This window comes from Leishmania major, chromosome 33 (genome assembly GCF_000002725.2).
Source record: "Leishmania major strain Friedlin complete genome, chromosome 33".
Classification (NCBI taxonomy): domain Eukaryota; phylum Euglenozoa; class Kinetoplastea; order Trypanosomatida; family Trypanosomatidae; genus Leishmania; species Leishmania major.
In genome coordinates this window covers 651,847-670,296 of record NC_007285.2, presented here as the reverse complement: position 1 = coordinate 670,296, position 18,450 = coordinate 651,847, and the positions used below count along the sequence as shown (strand labels likewise).

Here is an 18,450-nt window from a genome sequence, read left to right as displayed (position 1 = left end):
TGGTCCTGGGGCAACTTAAACAAGACAAACAACAGATTCGACATAAAGCAGAGGGTAGGTAATATGGGCTTCTAGTGGCGGCCAGGCAATCGCTAGTAGTTCTATAGAAAGTAGGTGCAAGTCAGGAGAATGTGGGGGGGGGGGCGGGGGAAGCAGGGGCGGGGTCAGCGGGGTTGGACTGGGCGAAGAAAAAACGCTCTCATTGCCCCCCCCCCTCCCCCACTACCAGCTCATGCTGTTTTTCTTCCTCGCCCAGTCTCTCCCTCTTTCCTTTCCGTCTCTCTTGCTCTGCTTCCGCAGCCGCGGTTCCTCTCGCCCACCTCTACCGGAAAGAAGAAAGGGTAGGCGTCTGCTTTCCAGATCACTTTCAGTGCCTTTTTTTTTGCTCCCTGATCCGTTTTTTTTTTTGGCGGCGGATTATGTGGTTGATTCCGTGTGTGCGAGCGTGTTGGCAGGAGGCGCTGAGACGAAACAAAAAATCGGGAAGGTAGCCCGTGTGCTGCGTACCCGCGCATACTGCGTTTTGCGTTGTCCGCGCGCCCTTTTTGATCTTATATCGCCGTTTCTCTTTGCCGCAAAAGTAAAGCGGCGACAACACCTCGTTGACGCACTCGTGTCTAGCGACAACGGGAAAACGTTAACAACAGCGAACACTCCGAAAAAGAGAAAAAAGGACGGACGACGGCGCGCCGGGAGGGAGGGAGAGGGCCGGAGTGTGAGCTGGTGCATCAACTCTCGGGTGGCACACATACACATGAGCACAAAAAGCCCACAAAGACGCTCCTAACACGCACATGTGGGGTTGGTACCGATGGCTGTGGCTACAGCGCCGTTGCTACGCAGCGACAAGGATTCACACACCGACACGCCCTTCCCGCTGAGATAAAACAAATAAACAAGCACACGTACACACAATGCACGCACACGTAAAGAAGACTCGGCTTTAAGTGGGAAAGGAAGGAAGAGGAGCAAGAGATGTGTGGGTGGGAGAAAAAGAAAGGGAGCGGGGAGAGGTGAAAACGTGAGGGGCCCGGTGGGGTGGTGGGTGGGGAAGAGCCCGAAGAGGTGGGCAGAAAGAGAGAAGATACAGAAAATGCAATGCGCGCAACAACGGGGAGAAGATGCACCGACATAAATACAAGAAACGAGCAAACAACGCAAAAAGATAGAGGAGAGGCATATACACACACACACACACACAAACAAACAAAAGAGAACGGAAGAGGAGCACGAGCTGAGCACCATCGTGTAGATGTATCTTAGAGAAGAATAAGAGAAGACAGAACAGAAAGAAACCAGCAAGCGAAACAACATGAAGACAAGCGACAGGTTCAACGAAACCGACAACAACGTAGATAACACAAAAACAAAGCGTGTGGTAAAGTAATAGAAATTGATCGCGTGCGCGGCGTAGTGAGAGAGAGAGAGAGAGCGAGAGGAGTGAAGAAAAGAGACACTGTGACGACATCAAGCCTCGTACACTTCAGAGTGCGATGTACTTCATAGTCTCGTACCTTCACCTCGTTCTGTGATGTCACGCCTGCATTCTTCTGTTCGTGCATTGTATTTGTGTAAGTGTGTGTGTGTGTAGGCATGCTTCTGCACGCATGGTGCGCATCTGTGGAGGTGTTTAAGACGAGTTCTTTCGGTCTTGTCGGGACAGCCCTCGTGTGTGTGCGGGATGATACCCCGCGTCTCTCTCTCTCTCCGTGTACGCGGAGCGCTCTCGCGAATAAGAACGCTAGGGTCGTACCAGTAAAGCGGCGACGAAGAAATGCATTACACACGCGGCGATAGCGGCAGGTGGAGAGAAAACAACAACAAAAAAACAAGAGAAACGACTTCAAAGAACACAACAACGACAGAGACGGCAACCACAAACATGAGGGGCCAACACAACGAAGCAAAAAAAAAAAGAGCAGCGGTATACAGAGAACGCTGGAAGGAAAGGCAACGGATGAGCGACATCAGAATACCTGTAGACCTCGCGGAGACACAAACAGGGAAGACAAGCAGCATCCGCAAGAGATGAGCGTATAAAGGTGCTCGGCAAAGGGAGAAAATCAGTAAAGGAACACACAAAAGATGGAAAGGAAAAAAAAGCATGGATGACAGTGATGCGACCACCTGAAAAAGGGGGAGGGTGATGGTTCACATCCACATCACGCGCACACCTATGCACACACAGGCGCAACTGAGACGCACCTGAAACTAGTTCACAGGGGAGAGGGGAAAAACAGCACAAAAAAGGGGAAGAAAGCATAAAGAAAAAGATACACACACGCACACACACACACACAACACACAAAACACACACCAGGCAAGTAGAGCTACAGTGTGCTTTACTTTTTTTCTGCTCTCTTTTTTATCTATCGACAGCCAACTAAAGGCGAAATACGTGAAAAACAAATCATAAGGGGGGGGGGATAAAAGGAGAGAGAGACACACAAAAACGAAACGAGGCGAAAACAAGCAAGCAAGCGCAATAATAATAAATAAGGAAGACAACAAAGCACGAACAAAAAAAACGAACCAGAGGAGCTGACAAGACAAGTGAAAAGTTACGAGAGAAAGAGTAAGGGAAAGGGCCATATAAATAATTGTATATACAGAGGGAGAGAGGTGTGGAAAACATATACGAACAACGGAAAACAGAAGCGCGCCACCGTCGCACACAAGTCAGCAACACAACGACGTCAAAGCCTATACTGCAATGCGTGTTAGACCTCGAAGGAAAGAGAGAGAGAAGCGAACAAGAGGAAGACCAACAACAACAACGAAAAAAATGACAAACAAAGACAAAAACAAACACACGCAGTAAAAAAGGGGGTAGAAGAAGAAGAGACAGGCAACGGAAAGGCAACATTATATGCGGTCATGAGCAAGGGTGCTCCCTGCATTGTTACGCGCAAGCAAAAACAAAACAAAACAAGCAAACAACAGCAAAGAAAAAAATTATTTTTTTTTTTGTTTGTGTTTTTGTTGTGCCTGTGTGAAAACGCCAACGACTCCGACAACACAACCAACCAAAAGAGAAGCGAGCACGAAGGAACCAATAAAGCAGCACATGGTGATGAGAGGCAATGGAAAAACGACAACAAAAAAGAAAACGAAAACGAAAACGAAAACGAGAAACAAAAGAGGGAAGCGAGGAAGATAAAGAGGACAGAAAATCGATATGCCTCCACTTCCAGCGTTCTCCCCCACTTTCGTTGATGCAAGGCCGCTGAGCGGGTTAGTGAGGGGCAGGTGGGCGGAGCGGGGCGGGGCCTCTGCGTACGTGCGCGTCACGCCTGTGTGTATGAGTCTCAGACCTCCGTTGTCCCAGCAGGAGGACAGCGAAAATGAAAGCGAAAAGAGCTACAAACACGCACGCAGGCACACATACACACAAAGGAAGAGAAGCAAGAAGGACGCCGGTGGAAAAAAAAACGAGCAAACAACGGTATGACAACCACACACAACACAGAGACGCACATACACATGCACGCATACACACGATTCTGCAAGTTTTTTTTTTCTGGGCTTATTTTACGAGTTTGTGTAAAGAGGAAAAGAGAGAGGGACGAGAACCAAACCACAGCGAAAAGACAAGGGAAAAGTTGCGAGACTGATTGTGAGAAGGGAGGGAAGACGAAAGGGTGAGGGTGAGCTGCAGCCGCAGCTTTCACGAGGAGGTGATGGGAAGATAGAGAAGCACAACACAGAAAGTGATCGTCCAGCTTTGATTCAGAGAGTGGAGGAGGACAAACAGCAACAAAAAAACGCGGCACATGATCGGAAAGGAGAGCAAGAGGGCCGCAAAAAGACACGGTCACGCATACATGCGCGCCGACAACCCAGCGAGCGCTGGATGTGTCTTTGCCCATTTCTCCATCTCACAGGCAGCGACACACCCGCACACGGCCAACTTTGCATAGGGGAAACGACGCAGCGAGTGGGGGAGGACACAAGCAGAGGGCCAGGCGGCAATGACGACACTTGAAGAGAACATCGGCAGCAGATCTCCGCCGCAGAAGAACACACAATTGTGATGGAACGCGCACACGAAGCTAATTTCTGACAGAGAGTGATGTGGCCTACAACGCTAACACACACACACACACACACAGACACAAACACAGACACAAAAAATGTAGAACAGGAAAGAGACAAGCAAAAGAAAGCCTGACAGTGATAAAACAATAAGTATGCTCCACACGCATGCACCCGTGCGCAGCTTGCGAAAGATAAGAGGAGCAGGCTGTGCATATGCGTGTTTATGCATGTGTGTGTGCGTGTTTCACCTCCTCCTGCCCTGCCGCCTAGCTGTCTACGTAGCGTACACATGCGCCCGCCTCACCACTGTCGTGCCTCCTACACAACGTTTACCCCCAGCCTCTCTGGTGCTTTTCAGCTTTTATCGTGCGATCCGCTTCCCCGCACTGCGCTCGCCCTCGGTACGTGCCAACGAAAAAAACAAAGTCTGCAGGCCCACGCGCAGTCGAGTGCATTACACCGCTACCCACAAGGCGCGTAGCCACTTTTGCTTGATTCACTTTGTTCTCTCGCGCTTTGTATGCTTTACGCAAACTTTATGGCGTAGGCGACGGAGGGTGTAGGTGTGATGCTAGGGATTGGGTTGGCAGGGTTCTCGGAGTGCAGCTGCAGTGCATGGCGGTAGCCGAAGTCGGAGATGATGTCCGTCTTCTGGCAGTAGGACACTTGCACAGGCTTGTCGCGGTTGTCCATGCAGTAACGGTTGTGCAGGGACATGATGGCCAAGTCCGCCTCGGCGGTCGTCGGGTACGTCACGAAGGCGGAGCTGCCGACGACGTGCTTGTTGTTCTTCGACTGCGCGGATGCGCCCTTGCCGTTGTTGCGCTTGGTGTCCTTCAGAAGCACAACGTTCACGACGTGGCCGTAGTACGAGAAGAGATCGCGCACATCCTTCTCCGTCACATCGTAGTTCAGCTGCCCTACAAACAGCACGGCGTTGCCTTTGTTCTTCTGCCGACGTGGCGGCGCCACCGAGTACATTGGCGTGGCGGCAGGAACGCCCTGAATCATAGGCTGCGGTGCCACCATCGGCTGTGCCGTGTACACAAACTGCTGTTGCACGACGGGAATCGTATTGACCTGGTAGGCGCCGCTCACGATTGTTGGCGGCACGAGCGGGTGGCCCATGGGCTGGCCAATCGGATGCATGTACATTTTTCGGACTGCGTGTAATCGTTTACGTTGAGGGGGCTCACGTGCTTCTTCTTTGCTCCTCCTTCTACGTGCGATCCGTCTAATGGAGAGCCGTTGCTCAGGATGATCCGTCAGTGCCGCGTGTAGGCCGAAGACCGGAGGGAGTGGTCGGTACGTGGGAGCGTGAAGAGGGGCGGGGGTTGCGCTCAAAGGGGAAGAGAGAGGAGGGGTAGGTAGGGAGGGCGTTGGGTTATAGGTGGGGGTATGCTGGTGCGTGGCGGACCGAGTACGTGTGAGGAAAGGGAGAGGGGCTGAGTGAGCGGGGAACACACAGTACTGATGCGCGAGTGATGAGACAATTTCCCCCCGACCGAGAAGAAAGACACGAAAGGAAAACGAAAAAAAAACAAAAAAAAAACGAAGAAAGTAGCCGAGGAGCGTGTGTGCTATTCACCGCAAACAGGGGAGACACCATAGAGAGATGTTGTCGGCGGTTTCTCGGCGGAGATGAGGGAGGGGAGAGAGAGAGAGAGAGACTGCAGTGACAGAGGATTGAGAGAGGGGCACGCACGCATACGTGCATCCGAATCCCCACATACACACAGAGGGGGGAGTGGGTGCTGGGATTTCATCCAGCCACCGGGGGTAGCGGTGTACATATGCCCGTGAATGGCCGGGGATGCTCCCCAGGACGTGCAGCGGTTTGTACTTGGCCTTTGGTCTGGTCATTTTACTCACGACTTGCTAGTTCGAATCGCCGTCTCCAACGCACCCCTTCGTGTGCACCACCCCTTCGCCCTGCCCGCGTGCGCCAGCAGCCGCCCGCGAGGCACCGCGACGGCTGCGTTGTCGGCTGACCGCACGTATCCTGCCGTAGCCTGGGGGTGGTGGCTGCGCAGAAGACGCAGCCCGGCTCTGCTATCGCTACATGTGCCCGGTGCGCCAGCGTGGCCTGCATCCGCGCTGTCGTCCTTGGCGCCTGCGCCAAGCCCCCCCAGGGTGCCCACGGGTGCGATCTGCACGGAGACGCGGGTGCGCTCGTCGAGGGAGACCCCCTCGCCATCGGGCCCGCAGACCATGAGCGTGCGACCACCCAGCCAGACCCGAGCACGGCACGCGCACACCGAGCGCGACGCGTGGCATCGGGGGGTATGCAGCGAAGCAGCACCGCTACAGCGACCACTCGTCGGGTGTGTAATGCCCCATTCGCTCTTGATGGGGTGAGAGAGGTGTGAGTGGGGTCCACAAGCGATTAGAGGAGACGGGAGGGCGTGCCTTGCGGCTGTCAAGGGGACAGAGGCAGAGAGGGAGTTGAGGGCGAGCACAAGGCGCTACGGATTCCATCGAGGAGGCTCTTGAGGGCCACTGCCGTTCTAAGTGGTTTCTGCACATTTTCGTCGTCATCAACGCCGGAAAAGAAAAGCCTGCTCGGGTCGACAAAGAAAGAGTAGCAGAGGCAGCAGCAGCAGGCAAAACAAAATATGTGAGCGGGAGCGAGAGGAGGTGAACTATGTAGAGCGGGGAAAAGGTCCAAGGGAGCGGGAGAGGTCAATCAATGCGTGAGAGCGCTGCAAAGCCAAGAGAGAACGACGGCGCTGGTACTGAGAGCAGAGCTACCGCATAGAGAGAGGGGGAGAGGGGGTGCAGTGGTGCGGTGGCGGAGGCGGGTTTCTGTGTAGGAAAACACCGATGCTCCGGCGAGGCGCAGTTTGTTCTGAAAAGGGATCGAGAGGGAAGGGCGGAGGTAGAAGCTTGTGCATCGAGGGTTCGCCAAAGGAAAACATAGGTTGCAGTTGGGACACACACACACACACACACGCACACACACGCAGAGGAAAAAATGGGAGCGTGAGCTCGTGTGCGGGCGAGTGATTTGCGGGTACAATTGCTAAAGGGATGCGAAGCGGGCAAAACTGCGGGAATTGGTTTGCGCTGTGGGATGCGGTGAAGATTGACCGTGTTCGCTTTTTTTTTGTATATGTGTGTGTGTGGGGGGGGGTGGAGGAGGAGGAGGAGGAGGCGGCAGTGATGACGTGCTCTTCGTGGCGTGCTTCTCAAGCGCTCATATAGTAACTTATTTGGCTACTGTTCTCTGCTTGCATGTATTGGCTGTGCAAGTAAAAGAAGCGAAAAAACAGGGGAAAACAAACAAGCAAACAAGAAAGAGAGAGAGAGAGAGAATGAGGCTGCTGAGTTCGACACGCGAATGCGTAGCAGAGACATGAAGAGAGGAGACGGGACGGAAATAGGGGAGGAGGAGGGAAAGACGACCGGCAAGAGAGGTAGGAAGGGAAGCAAACCAGCGAAAACAGAAGAAAAACATGAGGCAGGCACCGCTACAGCTTCCAGAATGGTGATGCGAACGCGCTCAGAGAGAAGAAAAAGACCAAGAATAAAAAAAAGACAAGCAAGCGCATTGGCCACAGCTTCGCTGGGTATCGCCGCAGCGATGCTCTAGAGAGGCAACAGAGAGAGAGAGAGGGCGCCCCTCGGCAGCACAGAAACAATGGAGTGAACTGCGCTTAGTCACCCTCGCCCTCGCACACACACGCACAGCGGAGGGAGAAAGGGAGAGGCACCAAGACATCTGAAGCCTGCTTCAATGCGGATGATTTTTTTTTTCGGCAAGAACAACGCCCACGAGCAACAAGACGCAACGCAGAAAGAAAGAAAGAAAGAGAGAGAGAGAGAGAGAGAGAGAGAGAGAGAGAGAGAGAGGGTGCTCGGGGATGACGAGTAAAGGGAAGCGGGGGAGGGAGAACAGCGCGAGCGAGAGGACACTTCAACGAATCGGAGGCACGAGATGGAGAGAAGGAAAAAAAAAGCACCACTATGAAGGGAGAAGAGGGGGAGGGGGGCCATTTGGGCGGGGGCGGGGGCTGAATCAGTGAAGGGGGTGGCGACCTCGTCGCAAGCGCGTTCGTGAGAGAGAAAAGACTCGCCAGCCACACAGACACAGACACGCTCGCGAGAGAATGGCATCACTACACATGATACGAATGGCACACGCGACGTAACAGCCAAAACGCATACAACGCACTAAGACTGATAGAGAGGGAACAGAAAACACGTACGTACAAGCGAAAAAAAAAGGAGTACACATCGAGAGAGAAAGAGCGGGAGCCGGAGAGCAGGGAGGCTGTGTGGCGTTGCGTAACGAGAACGAGAGAAGTGAGAGAGAGAGAGAGAGAGGGACAGCAAAGGAGGGAAATCCTGGCAGAGGGCACAGGCAAGCACACACATCCCAAAGAGTATACAAGAAGGAGTCCCAGGGAAGGGGGTAGGAAAGGGGACGCCATCAATAGCTCTCTTCTCTGCTTTTTCCTGAAATAGAAATGGAGAGACGCACGGCGTCCTGGTCGAAAGAGGGGAGTCCGCGTGTGCAGAGGCGGAGGAGGCCAGCCCCCATATACTGGAAGGTGCTGATGAATGTGCACAATGTAACGAGGGCAGAGAAAGAAAAGCAACTAAATGATTCTGAACACACGCATCCATCATTCTCCTCCCCCTCCCCAAAAAGGAGAGAATGCAGAGAGAAGAGAGTACACGAGGCTACGCGACGATGTCAGCTTCCGCCTGCAAGGCGACAGCGGGAGGTAATTGTGATGCGTCCGCAGCATGGAGAGTGATGTGGCGAGACAGAGGGACGATGTGCTTTACACACGCATATATATACATATAACTCCGCCTCTTTTCTCATCTTTCGCCTCTTTTTTTTCTCGCGAGGTAGATCGGTCCAGCATCATTGCATGTCTAACAGCAACCTCCGCACTTCCGTCCCCCACCCCATAAACACACACACACACACACACACACACACACACACACATACAAGCACCACAGAAAGTGGACGCGAACAGTGGAAAGAGGTGCCAATAGACGCACAAAGATATGAACACAAGGCGAGGGCAAGTGCGAAGAGGGGCAAGAGAATCACAAAGGCATAGTGGGGGCAAGAATGGGGTGAGGGAGGACAGCTTAACGCTCGAAAAAGAAGAGTGGGTGTAGAGGGAGAGATGGGAAAATAACCTAAGTTAGGGTTGGGGTTTGGGAGTGGAGGAGAAGCGGGATTAGGCAATCGTATAGCAGAGTGAGGACGACCTGAGAGGAGGAGCACACAAAAAATGAGCAAGTGACCGAGACGTCCACAAGCAGAAGGTGGAGCCATGGAGGCGCAATACATATATATATATATATACACAAACGCGCGCACACGTACGAAAATGGAGAACATGCCAGCAAAGGAACAAGGGATGCTGTAGTTCTCCGTTTGGCCTGATAGTGTTTCACGGGGCCGCCCCTCTCTGTTCTTTTTTTCTTCTCCTTCGCCCTCTCTGCCCCTTTTAGGGCGCTTATCTTGGTGGTTCCGCCTCTCGCCTTTGCATGCACATACACTTTGCAGAGCCGAACATCGAGAAGAGACATGAGGTGTGCGTAAGACATCATCTAGCAAATGACAGTGAGGTGTCGACAGCAGCAAAACTGAGGGCCTGTTGGGGGAGGGGAGCATGCAGAGAGGGAGGAGTGAACGACGGGTTTTGTCGATACACACGAAGGCTCCAATTGGGTGTGGTAGACGAGTCGATATGCGGCTGCACCTACACATACAAGCCTGTAAAAGTGTAGTAACACAACAACTTCTTTCCGTTTCGCGTTTTACTTCGTTCCAGATAGCCCAGCATGCGTGACTGTGTGCCGAGCGGAGGGCAGGGGAGGGCAGCCATCAACACCCTCAGCGATATCAACACACTAATAGCAACAAGGAACCAAAGAAGCGAAGCAAAGGACGCAAAAAGGGAAAGCAGGAAAACACCAACATAAGGTTTCATACGTGGAAGTATCACCGTTGTGCCAACATGACGGTATGCCTCCTTCTTGTTTTATGTGTTTCCTTGCCGGCAGTGCTGCGTGCCAAGTGTACACACACGCGTGCGTACTAGTGCACAGCGGCACCTATACGAGCACACGAGCAAGGAATTGAAAAAGGGGGGCAGCGAAGACGCCTTTACTTACAGAGATGCGCGGACACGACAGTCGATCCCCCAATATGAGAAAAGAGAAAGAAAGGTGATGCGTGAGCGCGTCCTCTACAAAAGACTAAAAAGACCTCCGCATACCCGCCCCACTCATCCACGAAAACATCTCGGCAACCAGACGCATGTATATAAAACAGTGAAGTGGATGCGAAGAGGACGATGAGGAGGGAAAGGGAGGAGGTGGAGAGAGCGCCGGCATCACTGCTTGCTGCACTCACACGTGTCGCGACCCGAGGGAAGACCCAAAGAAAAGGGGTAGGGGAGGGAAGGCGAGGGACCAAACACAAGACACTAAGCAGAGGGAGAAGTCACACAAAACAGCGACCAATAACAACAAACGTAACGAGAGCGAGGGAGCGCGGGGAGCAGGGAAAAGACATCGCCGCACAACGAAAGGAAAAAATAAGAGGAGCAACGAAACACACACACACACACACACACAACTAACGAAGCGCCGTGGGGGGGGGGAACGGTGAGGACTGAGAAGTATCGAATGGGAACACAGAACGGAGGGAGGAGACACAAAGAGCGAGAGAGATGCACACACGCTCACGCACACGCAAATAGAAAGAGGATTCGCAGAAGAAAAGGAGAGGGGAGGGAGAAGAGCATGATTGGATTCGAAAAGTAGTGCTTGATATGTGTATGCATGTCTGTGTGTGTGTGTGCACATGTACCACGCCCTCTGAGCCCGTTTTCAGTTGCTGACTGCCAAGGAGGAGGCAAGGAGCCGACAGACATACACGTATCCAGAACAACAAGAGTACTTCCACACAAACCATAAGAAAAAGGTGAGCCGCACCCCACTCCCTCGACCCCAAATCCGATTTGTCACACGTGCGCAAGCACTGCAGCACACGGATGGCGGGTTTGAAAAAAAGGAAAGCCAAGACTGGGGAGAGGCAGGGGGACAGAGGCAGGAATCCAAAATCAACAAGAAATAAACGACTTACAAACGCGTGAAGGTGCTGGTCAGGGCTTTGAGTGGGGGCGGGGAGAGGGGAGAGGGGGAAGGGTCCGGCGGCGGAGGCATCGGGAGGGAGAAGGTAGCGGCAAGACTCGTCCACGGCACAAAAGAAAACAAAAGAGACACCCACATCGATATACCACTGCAGCGAAGAAGTGTTGACGAATCATGACAGCTTCCGTTCTGCAACACCGCGAGGGGGAGAGAGGAAAGAGGGCGAGGGTGACATCGAGAAAAAATGAGCCCTGGAAACAGTCACGAGAGAGAGAGAGAGGGTGTGGAGAGAGGGAGAGAGAGAGCGGGGAGGATGAGGGAAGGGGGCAATGAACCACAAGACAAAAAAGTTGACCTGAAGTGAGGTTGACTGACTGACGAGAGTTTTCGCTTCCGCTATCTGTGCTGCCACACAACGGGAGTCGAATGCCACTCTAGACCTCGGCCTGCCACAAGGCCTATCGCCTGATGCGAAGCAGCCATAGACAGGCGTTACGGCAATGAAGGCTCAGTTATAACAGCACGGCCTCCGCCTCATACTCTGCTCACCCCCACCTCACGGGTCGCCTCACAACCGCTCCCCCCATCATCCCGGTCGCCACCTGGCGCATCCCTCTCGGGGTGGCCCCGACGTTCCGCACCAGTGGGCAGTGCGAGGGCCGGGTGAGATAGGCTCCAGCCATGATGATACGCTGCCCATATGGGCTGGTACAAACGTGTTCGTTGTTGCAGGTCGCTCCGACGCAACGCTATCCAGAACCACACCGCCGACACCAATAGCGGTACATCGCTCTGACCTCCCCACATCGTAGGCACTTGGCCCTGCCACGGCCAGAAGCGGCTCGGCATTGGCAGGGGATAGAGGAGCGGCCTGGCTTCTCCCTGCATTGGACTGGGGTGCTGGGCATTGCAACGTCCCCCCCCACAGTCATCAGGGATCTCGATGAGAGAAGGAAAGAAAAGGTAGGAGACCAAACGTGTGCTCTCACTTACCAGCCCATGCACACACGCGAACAAAATGCCGCTCATTTGCGCGCTATGTGCGCTGCTGTGCACCCGCGTGCGTCTTCCCCTCACCGTGCCCTTTGCTCACACTCCGCGCTTCTCCAAAAAACAAACAAACAAACAAACAAACAAAGAGGGCATGGTGAACAAATCCACCTTCGCGTCTGCCGCCGCTTCTGCAGAGCCTCTTCCGCGTTTCCGTGCAGCGTTGGACCACCAAGCGCGCTCTCTCGCCCGCTTATTCGGCTTCGTGGGCTTCACAACTTTCCGTTTGTGCGGTCCTTCACCAACAACGGAATGGGGTTCTCCGGCTTCGAGGCGTGCAGTTTTTCGGCGTGCATCATGCCAAATGCTGAGATCAGCCCCGTTTGCTGGCCGTAGCTTACCTGCAGATACTTGGAATTGTCGACGTTCTCGACGTCATCGCCCTTGGCATTGTACCTACCGTGAAGCGCCATGATGGCTGTGTCGGCCTCGAGCGTGGTCCCGTATGTGACAAATGCCGAGCCACCGACTTTTCGGTGCGTTGCTGCACTGCCGCCAGTGATACCGCCAGCGCCACCTTTTTTCGTAGCCTTGCCCTTGTCTTTCAGCACCACCACACTCAGCGGCTTGCCGTAGCAAGAGAACACCTGCGACACATCTGCCTCCGTCGCCTCATAGTTGAGCTGCCCCACGAAGAGAACAGCCCTGTCGCGGTTGCGGCGAGGAATTCCACGCGTGTAGGTAACCTGTCGTGCAGCGCTGACCGGGCGTCGTTGCTGTTGCTGCTGCTGCTGCTGCTGCTGGAGCTGGAGCTTACTGCTCTGGTCTTTGTAGCTGCCCATATCCGCGGTGGATGGCTGTTGCCATGCTCCGCTTCGCCCAGCACCAGCGGTACGCGAGCTGAGCGAGGCCAAGGACGCGATGTCGCTCAGCATCGAAGACGGTGGCTGGATGATTGCGCCAGCCGCCGTGGTGTGGTTGACAAAATGGCTCATGTTCCCGTCGTTCGTGAGGAAGCAGGAGTGCACTGGCGGCTGCTCCGCGGCCAACTGCTGCCCTTGCTGATGCTGCTGTGGAGTCGGCTGCAGGTAGTACTGCTGAAGCGGCGGCTGTGGCTGGCGCGACGCGATGGGGATCGATGACGGGTAGGAATGCTTCGAGTTGTCGCCAACGCTGCCGCCGCCTTGCACGACTTCAAGGTAATGCGTCGTACCGGAAATCTCAGACGCTTTGACGTCCGTCAAGCAGTGCAGCGGCGTGTTCACCGCGTCTGCGGATGCCTGCAAAATTGCCGCTGTGCCCCTGTCCAGGGTCGGGTGGAGGATCATGATCGAGTGCGTAGCAGGGTGCGCGGTGGGTGAACAAGGCTGCCCACTTTGCGGAGGTTGCGGCATGACAGAGTAGGTTGTCTGCGACCGGCTAGACACGGGTAGCGCCGCTCCACTGACATATGGCGCTGGGACGGCAGCCGGCAGCGTCGGCAGGGCATTGCCACTCCAATCACAGGAGTACCCAGGGTAGGTGGTGTTTGTCAAGGGTCGGATGGAGGAGGACGCAAAGAGCGAGGCCGGCATAGCAGTGGCAGGGGTAGCAGCGGTCCACACACTGCTGGAGATCGGTAGTCGCTGCTGTTGGTGCTGCTGCTGCGGCGACGCAGGCACCTGCAGAGTGTGCCGTATACTACTCGCACTGGATGCGCTGTAACCTCTGTGATGACTCGTGCTGTCATAGTACTGTTCGTTACCGTGCGCAGCGTCAGGCGGCTGCGAAGCTGCGCTTGCATTAGTCGACGCGAAGGGCGAGTAGGGGACGCCGTCGAGCTGCATGCGAAGGGACCCCCCCCTGAGCGTGACCCAAGTCGACGACTGATGTTCCTGCAGCGGCAATGACGATGACAAACCCGGAGCGGGTGTGGCGCTGTTTCCCACGTGTTCGTATGATTGCAGGATAGAGGTGCATAGGTGCTTGTGTGGCTGCTGCGCTGGCTGCTGACCGACGCCGTGGAGGCTTTGCACACCGCTGCTGGGGGGCGGGGCAGCAGCCGTTGGAAAGGTGCTGTAAAATTGAGAAGCAGCCGTCCGTTTCTCCTGTTCTGCTCCTGCTAAGTTGTCGCCGCCACCACCGCTGTGTGCGTACGAGAGCGAACGCTGCTGTGAGGCGTTGAGAAGCCACAGGGATGCGTTGTGTGCCGTCATGCCATCGAGGAGGGAGCTTGCGGCTACGTGGTGATGACAGGCAGAGGGCGGCAGTGATGGCTCGACTTGCGGCTGCTTCTGCGGTGGAGTCGAAGGCGCATTGACGCTGGCGAAGAAGTTATACATGGCTGCTTGACTGCGTTACGCCGCTGTTCACTCAAAGAGAAATAAGAAGGTACACACACACACACACACACTTCAGGGAGCAGCGCGATTGCCGAACGTCTCTTGAGCAATAGGGCCTCGGCAAGGGGCTGACCCATGCAAGCCTGCACTCGAGGCGGCGGCACGGAGCTACAGCAACGGCGACACACAGCGACGCCACCGTCAAAAAGAGGCGAAAGAGAGAGGTGGGGTAGCGGCGACGGCTTCGGACTAGTGAACAGGGGAATGAGGAAGAGATTGTAGGAGAAGTGAGGGTGGGGTGTCAACGAGAAAAACGGAGACAAAAAGGGGGAGGACACTGGGCCGTCAGTTAAAGCAAGCGACACACACACAAAGAAAGTGAAGTAACGGATACCAGAGAAAAAAAACGAAGAAGAAGGATCAGCAACACATGTACAAGTCGAAAAGGAAAAGAGGAAGATATCGTCGCAGGGTGGAGTGCTTGCGTGTGGTTTCGCGTGCAAGAGCGTACAAGCGCCTGTGTGTGTGTGTGTGTGGTCGCGTCTTTGAGGGCGGATGAGAGAGAGAGAGAGAGGAAAGGAACAAACGCCTACACGAGACGACAGTCGTGATCGTTTAGATCCTTGCAAGCTGTGACTGGAAAAACAAAAGCGGCGGGAAAAGAGGGAGGCGGTAGGGCACGTGTTGGTGGAATGGAGGGGGCCAACGAAGAAACAACAGTAAACCTCGAGAGACACGAAGCTCGTATAAGGAACACAGTGGACAAGAGCCCAAGAGAGACCGAGCGCGGCAAAGAAATAAGAAAACATAGAAAGAAGTAATGAAAGTAAGTGTAGATGGTGTTCGAGAGTTGTGGATGAGAACAGGTGACTCTTGCTACCAATAAAAAAGGAGGGAGGGGTGAAGAGCACACACACACAGGCAGGCAGGCAGGCAGGCAGACGCCAAAAAAGAAACACCGAGACTCAAGTGAATGCGCACTGCTTCCCTCTAATGCTAAATTGCCCTCTGTTCCTGCCCGGCGTGCTTTCGTTTTTGTCGAGTGTTTGATGCTGCACCTCAGGCTGGAAACTCCCCCCTTTCAATATATATATATATGTTGACAACAAGCAACAGGAAAGAAGAAACACACACACACACACACAGGGTGACGAGGCGCGTATCGTCACACCTGTGCTTGTGCGCGCGTAGGTGATTGAATTGGGTTGTTTGGCAGGTGTCAGGGCGGAGGGGAGGGGGAGACACGAACGAATCCGCCACGACTGCAGAAACGCATGCACACACACGCGGACGCAGGCGGCCAATGTTTTTCGTTTTGGTTGACCTCACCACCCTTGTCGGTGCACGAGGTGATCGAGCGGAGAAAGTTGACAGTGAAGAGGAACAGCGTAGGCGACAACGGAAAGACAAATGGAAAATACCAGAGATGATAACCGAAAAAAAAAATGAAAAAACCCAAAACAAAGAATCGAGCGAACAGGGAGACACGAGCGCAGCTGAGTCCGTGGTGGTGGTGGTGGGCAATCGATGAGCAGGGTCAATAGTAAAGAGACACAGGAAGGAATAATAAACGAAAAACGAGAACAAACCCACAACCCTAAGGAGAGAGCGGTGGGGGAGGAGATGGAGGTGTGTGCTGAAGGGAAGAGACGGCAGCGGTTATGGCATATGGCGTAGGTGCAACTCACCAAGTGAAGAGGAGGGAGTAATCGAAAAAGCAACGAAAGAAAAGGTGTACACTTATGTCACGAAGGAGTGCGATGGACTCAATGAAACCGAAGAGGAGAAGGGGAGGGGGAGGGTGTGACTCGAAGTCAGATGCCAGGAGTGGAACAGCAAAACGACAAGACTGGAAGTCGAAGAAAAGGAAATCGAGAACCACACGCACACACACACACACACACACACACGTATATATGTATAGATAAAGAGGGGGCAAATAGCGCGTAAGAATAACAGTAGAGATGAAACAAGCAAAACAAACCAAAATCAATGCAAACAAAATGATGTACGGGGCGGGGATTGGGTGTATGCGATGTGATGTGTGTGTTTGTGCGGCTTTCAGGGGAAACGGAACAAACAAAACAAAAGAAGACGCCAAAACCGGAGGAAATGAGAGGAAAATGGGATGAACTCAAGAGACGATCGCCACGATGGAGAAGACACGCACGCACAGAGTACGACAGACACAAAAGGGGGTAGAGGGTATGCGGAGGAAAACAGGGAAAATGAAATGCGGCGAACGGAAGTGGAGAGGAAAGCAAAGCAAAACAGAAAAAAAAACAACAAAAACAGAACTGGAAATCGTGCGATGAAGGAGCGCTAATGGAGGAACGAGCGCTCTCTCTACGGGTGCGTATATGTATGTGCTTGTATACACGCTTCGTTGATGTTTGCACTTTGCGTAATGCGTGTGCTTGCGTTAGCAAACGGGGGAAAACGAAAGAGGCAAAGCAAAAAGAGATAAAGAGATGAGAGGTGGAGAGAGCTCGACCAGATGAGGCAAGTTTTGTGTGCTGAGCGCGTGCCGGGCCTCGGTAGTCTGTCAATTCAGCCAGAGGGCATCTACACGTATATAGCGAAGGTAACAAAGGTAACGCGTGCCGATCGATATAAAGAAGCAGAGCGAGAGCGAGAGCTGCACACTTACACACACACACACACACACACACACACGCACGCAGACCGATTAAGAAGGAACGAAAAGAATAGGCGAAATCGAAGGGGCGAGAGGCGTGGCAGGCTGGGAGGAAGAGTAGGGGGGAAGTTTTCTGGAGAGCCTCGGGCAGAGATACGTCTACCGCTCCCTCTGTCCGCAATAGCAAAAAAACGTGCCCTACTACTACTGATAGTGGTTGCAGCTGCAGGATGAGGGCAGCGAGAAAAAGAAGGCTTCGTGTCGGTGAGGAGGGGGGGGGGAGTGGGCGGTGTGAGGCCACAACGTTAGGCGTTGGAGAGCGAGAGGTAGAGGAGAGCGGAAGAAAAGAGATAAAGGGCAACACACACTCCCAGCAGAGAATAACGCGAGAAGAAAAGGGCAAAATGGAAGAATCGAAAACTCCACCGAAATTGACAGGGGGGAGGGCGATGGAACGAAAAAGGGGCGTGTGTGTGTGTGTGGGTGTGGGTGTGTGGGTGGTGGTGGTGGTGGGGGGGTACAACGAACGGAAGGTTCGATGGAAGAGGAGCCCAAGTGGAAACGAAAAGCGCGAGCTTTAACAAGTAAAACAGTACAACAACAAAACAAAAACAAAACGTGGGGTGGCGAGGGGGAGGGAGGGAGGGAGGGAGGGAACGTGATGGAGGTCCGGGGGGGGGGAAGAGCGTCAGAGACTGATCAAGGAAACGCAGGGGTTACGGGCACTGCAGTCCCCCCGTCGTCGACGGTGGCCAGAAAGCGAGATGCAACACCGATGCACAGAGAGAGAACAAAGGCCCGTAAGTCAACAGGTCACACCTCTGCCTCTTCGCTGTGGATGCCTTTGTGTGGGTGTGTTTCCCGTCTGTGAGTCGTACAAGGTCCTCCGAACTCTCTACTGTGTACGTGTGTGTGAGCGAGGAGGCCCTTATTGTTGTCAATGCACTTTTTTCTTGTGCGTGTGCGTGTGTGTGCTTTGTTGTCGGTTATTAGTCTGTGCGTGCGTGCTTGCTTGCGTGTGTGGGTTCCGATGCACAAACCACCGTGTTTCCTCTGCTCTCCGTTGTTGCACCCTGTATGATTGCTGCTCGCTGCCTTCGCCTCCTCTGCGATAGGCTCCGTCGAGCTTCCCTTTGGTTTGTTTGTTTTCGCGTGTTGTTCAAAAATGGGATGCCGGGGTGGTGGCGCGGCTCAGCTGCCGGTAAGGGATGAATGAAAGAGAGAGAAAAGTGATCGCAGGGCTGGCAGAGGGGAGGGAGGGAGGAAGTTGGCGCTGGTGGAAGGCCCGTTGCTTGCATGAGTGTGACGGCTTGCCCGCTCAGCGGACGGGGA

At 54.0% G+C, this 18,450-nt stretch overlaps 2 protein-coding genes across 2 annotated transcripts; both read right to left on the bottom strand.

Annotated features, from left to right (window-relative positions):
* Positions 1-4,563: 4,563 nt before the first annotated feature.
* On the bottom strand, positions 4,564-5,193 carry LMJF_33_1450 (conserved hypothetical protein; the record flags this gene model as incomplete). Its single annotated transcript, XM_001685854.1, has 1 exon — positions 4,564-5,193. One exon carries the CDS (start codon positions 5,191-5,193, stop codon positions 4,564-4,566), a length of 630 nt encoding a protein of 209 aa, XP_001685906.1.
* Positions 5,194-12,431: 7,238 nt separating this feature from the next.
* Positions 12,432-14,480, bottom strand: LMJF_33_1440 (conserved hypothetical protein; the record flags this gene model as incomplete). The annotated part of the gene is made up of 1 exon (XM_001685853.1): positions 12,432-14,480. One exon carries the CDS (start codon positions 14,478-14,480, stop codon positions 12,432-12,434), a length of 2,049 nt encoding a protein of 682 aa, XP_001685905.1.
* Between the last annotated feature and the right edge of the window lie 3,970 nt (positions 14,481-18,450).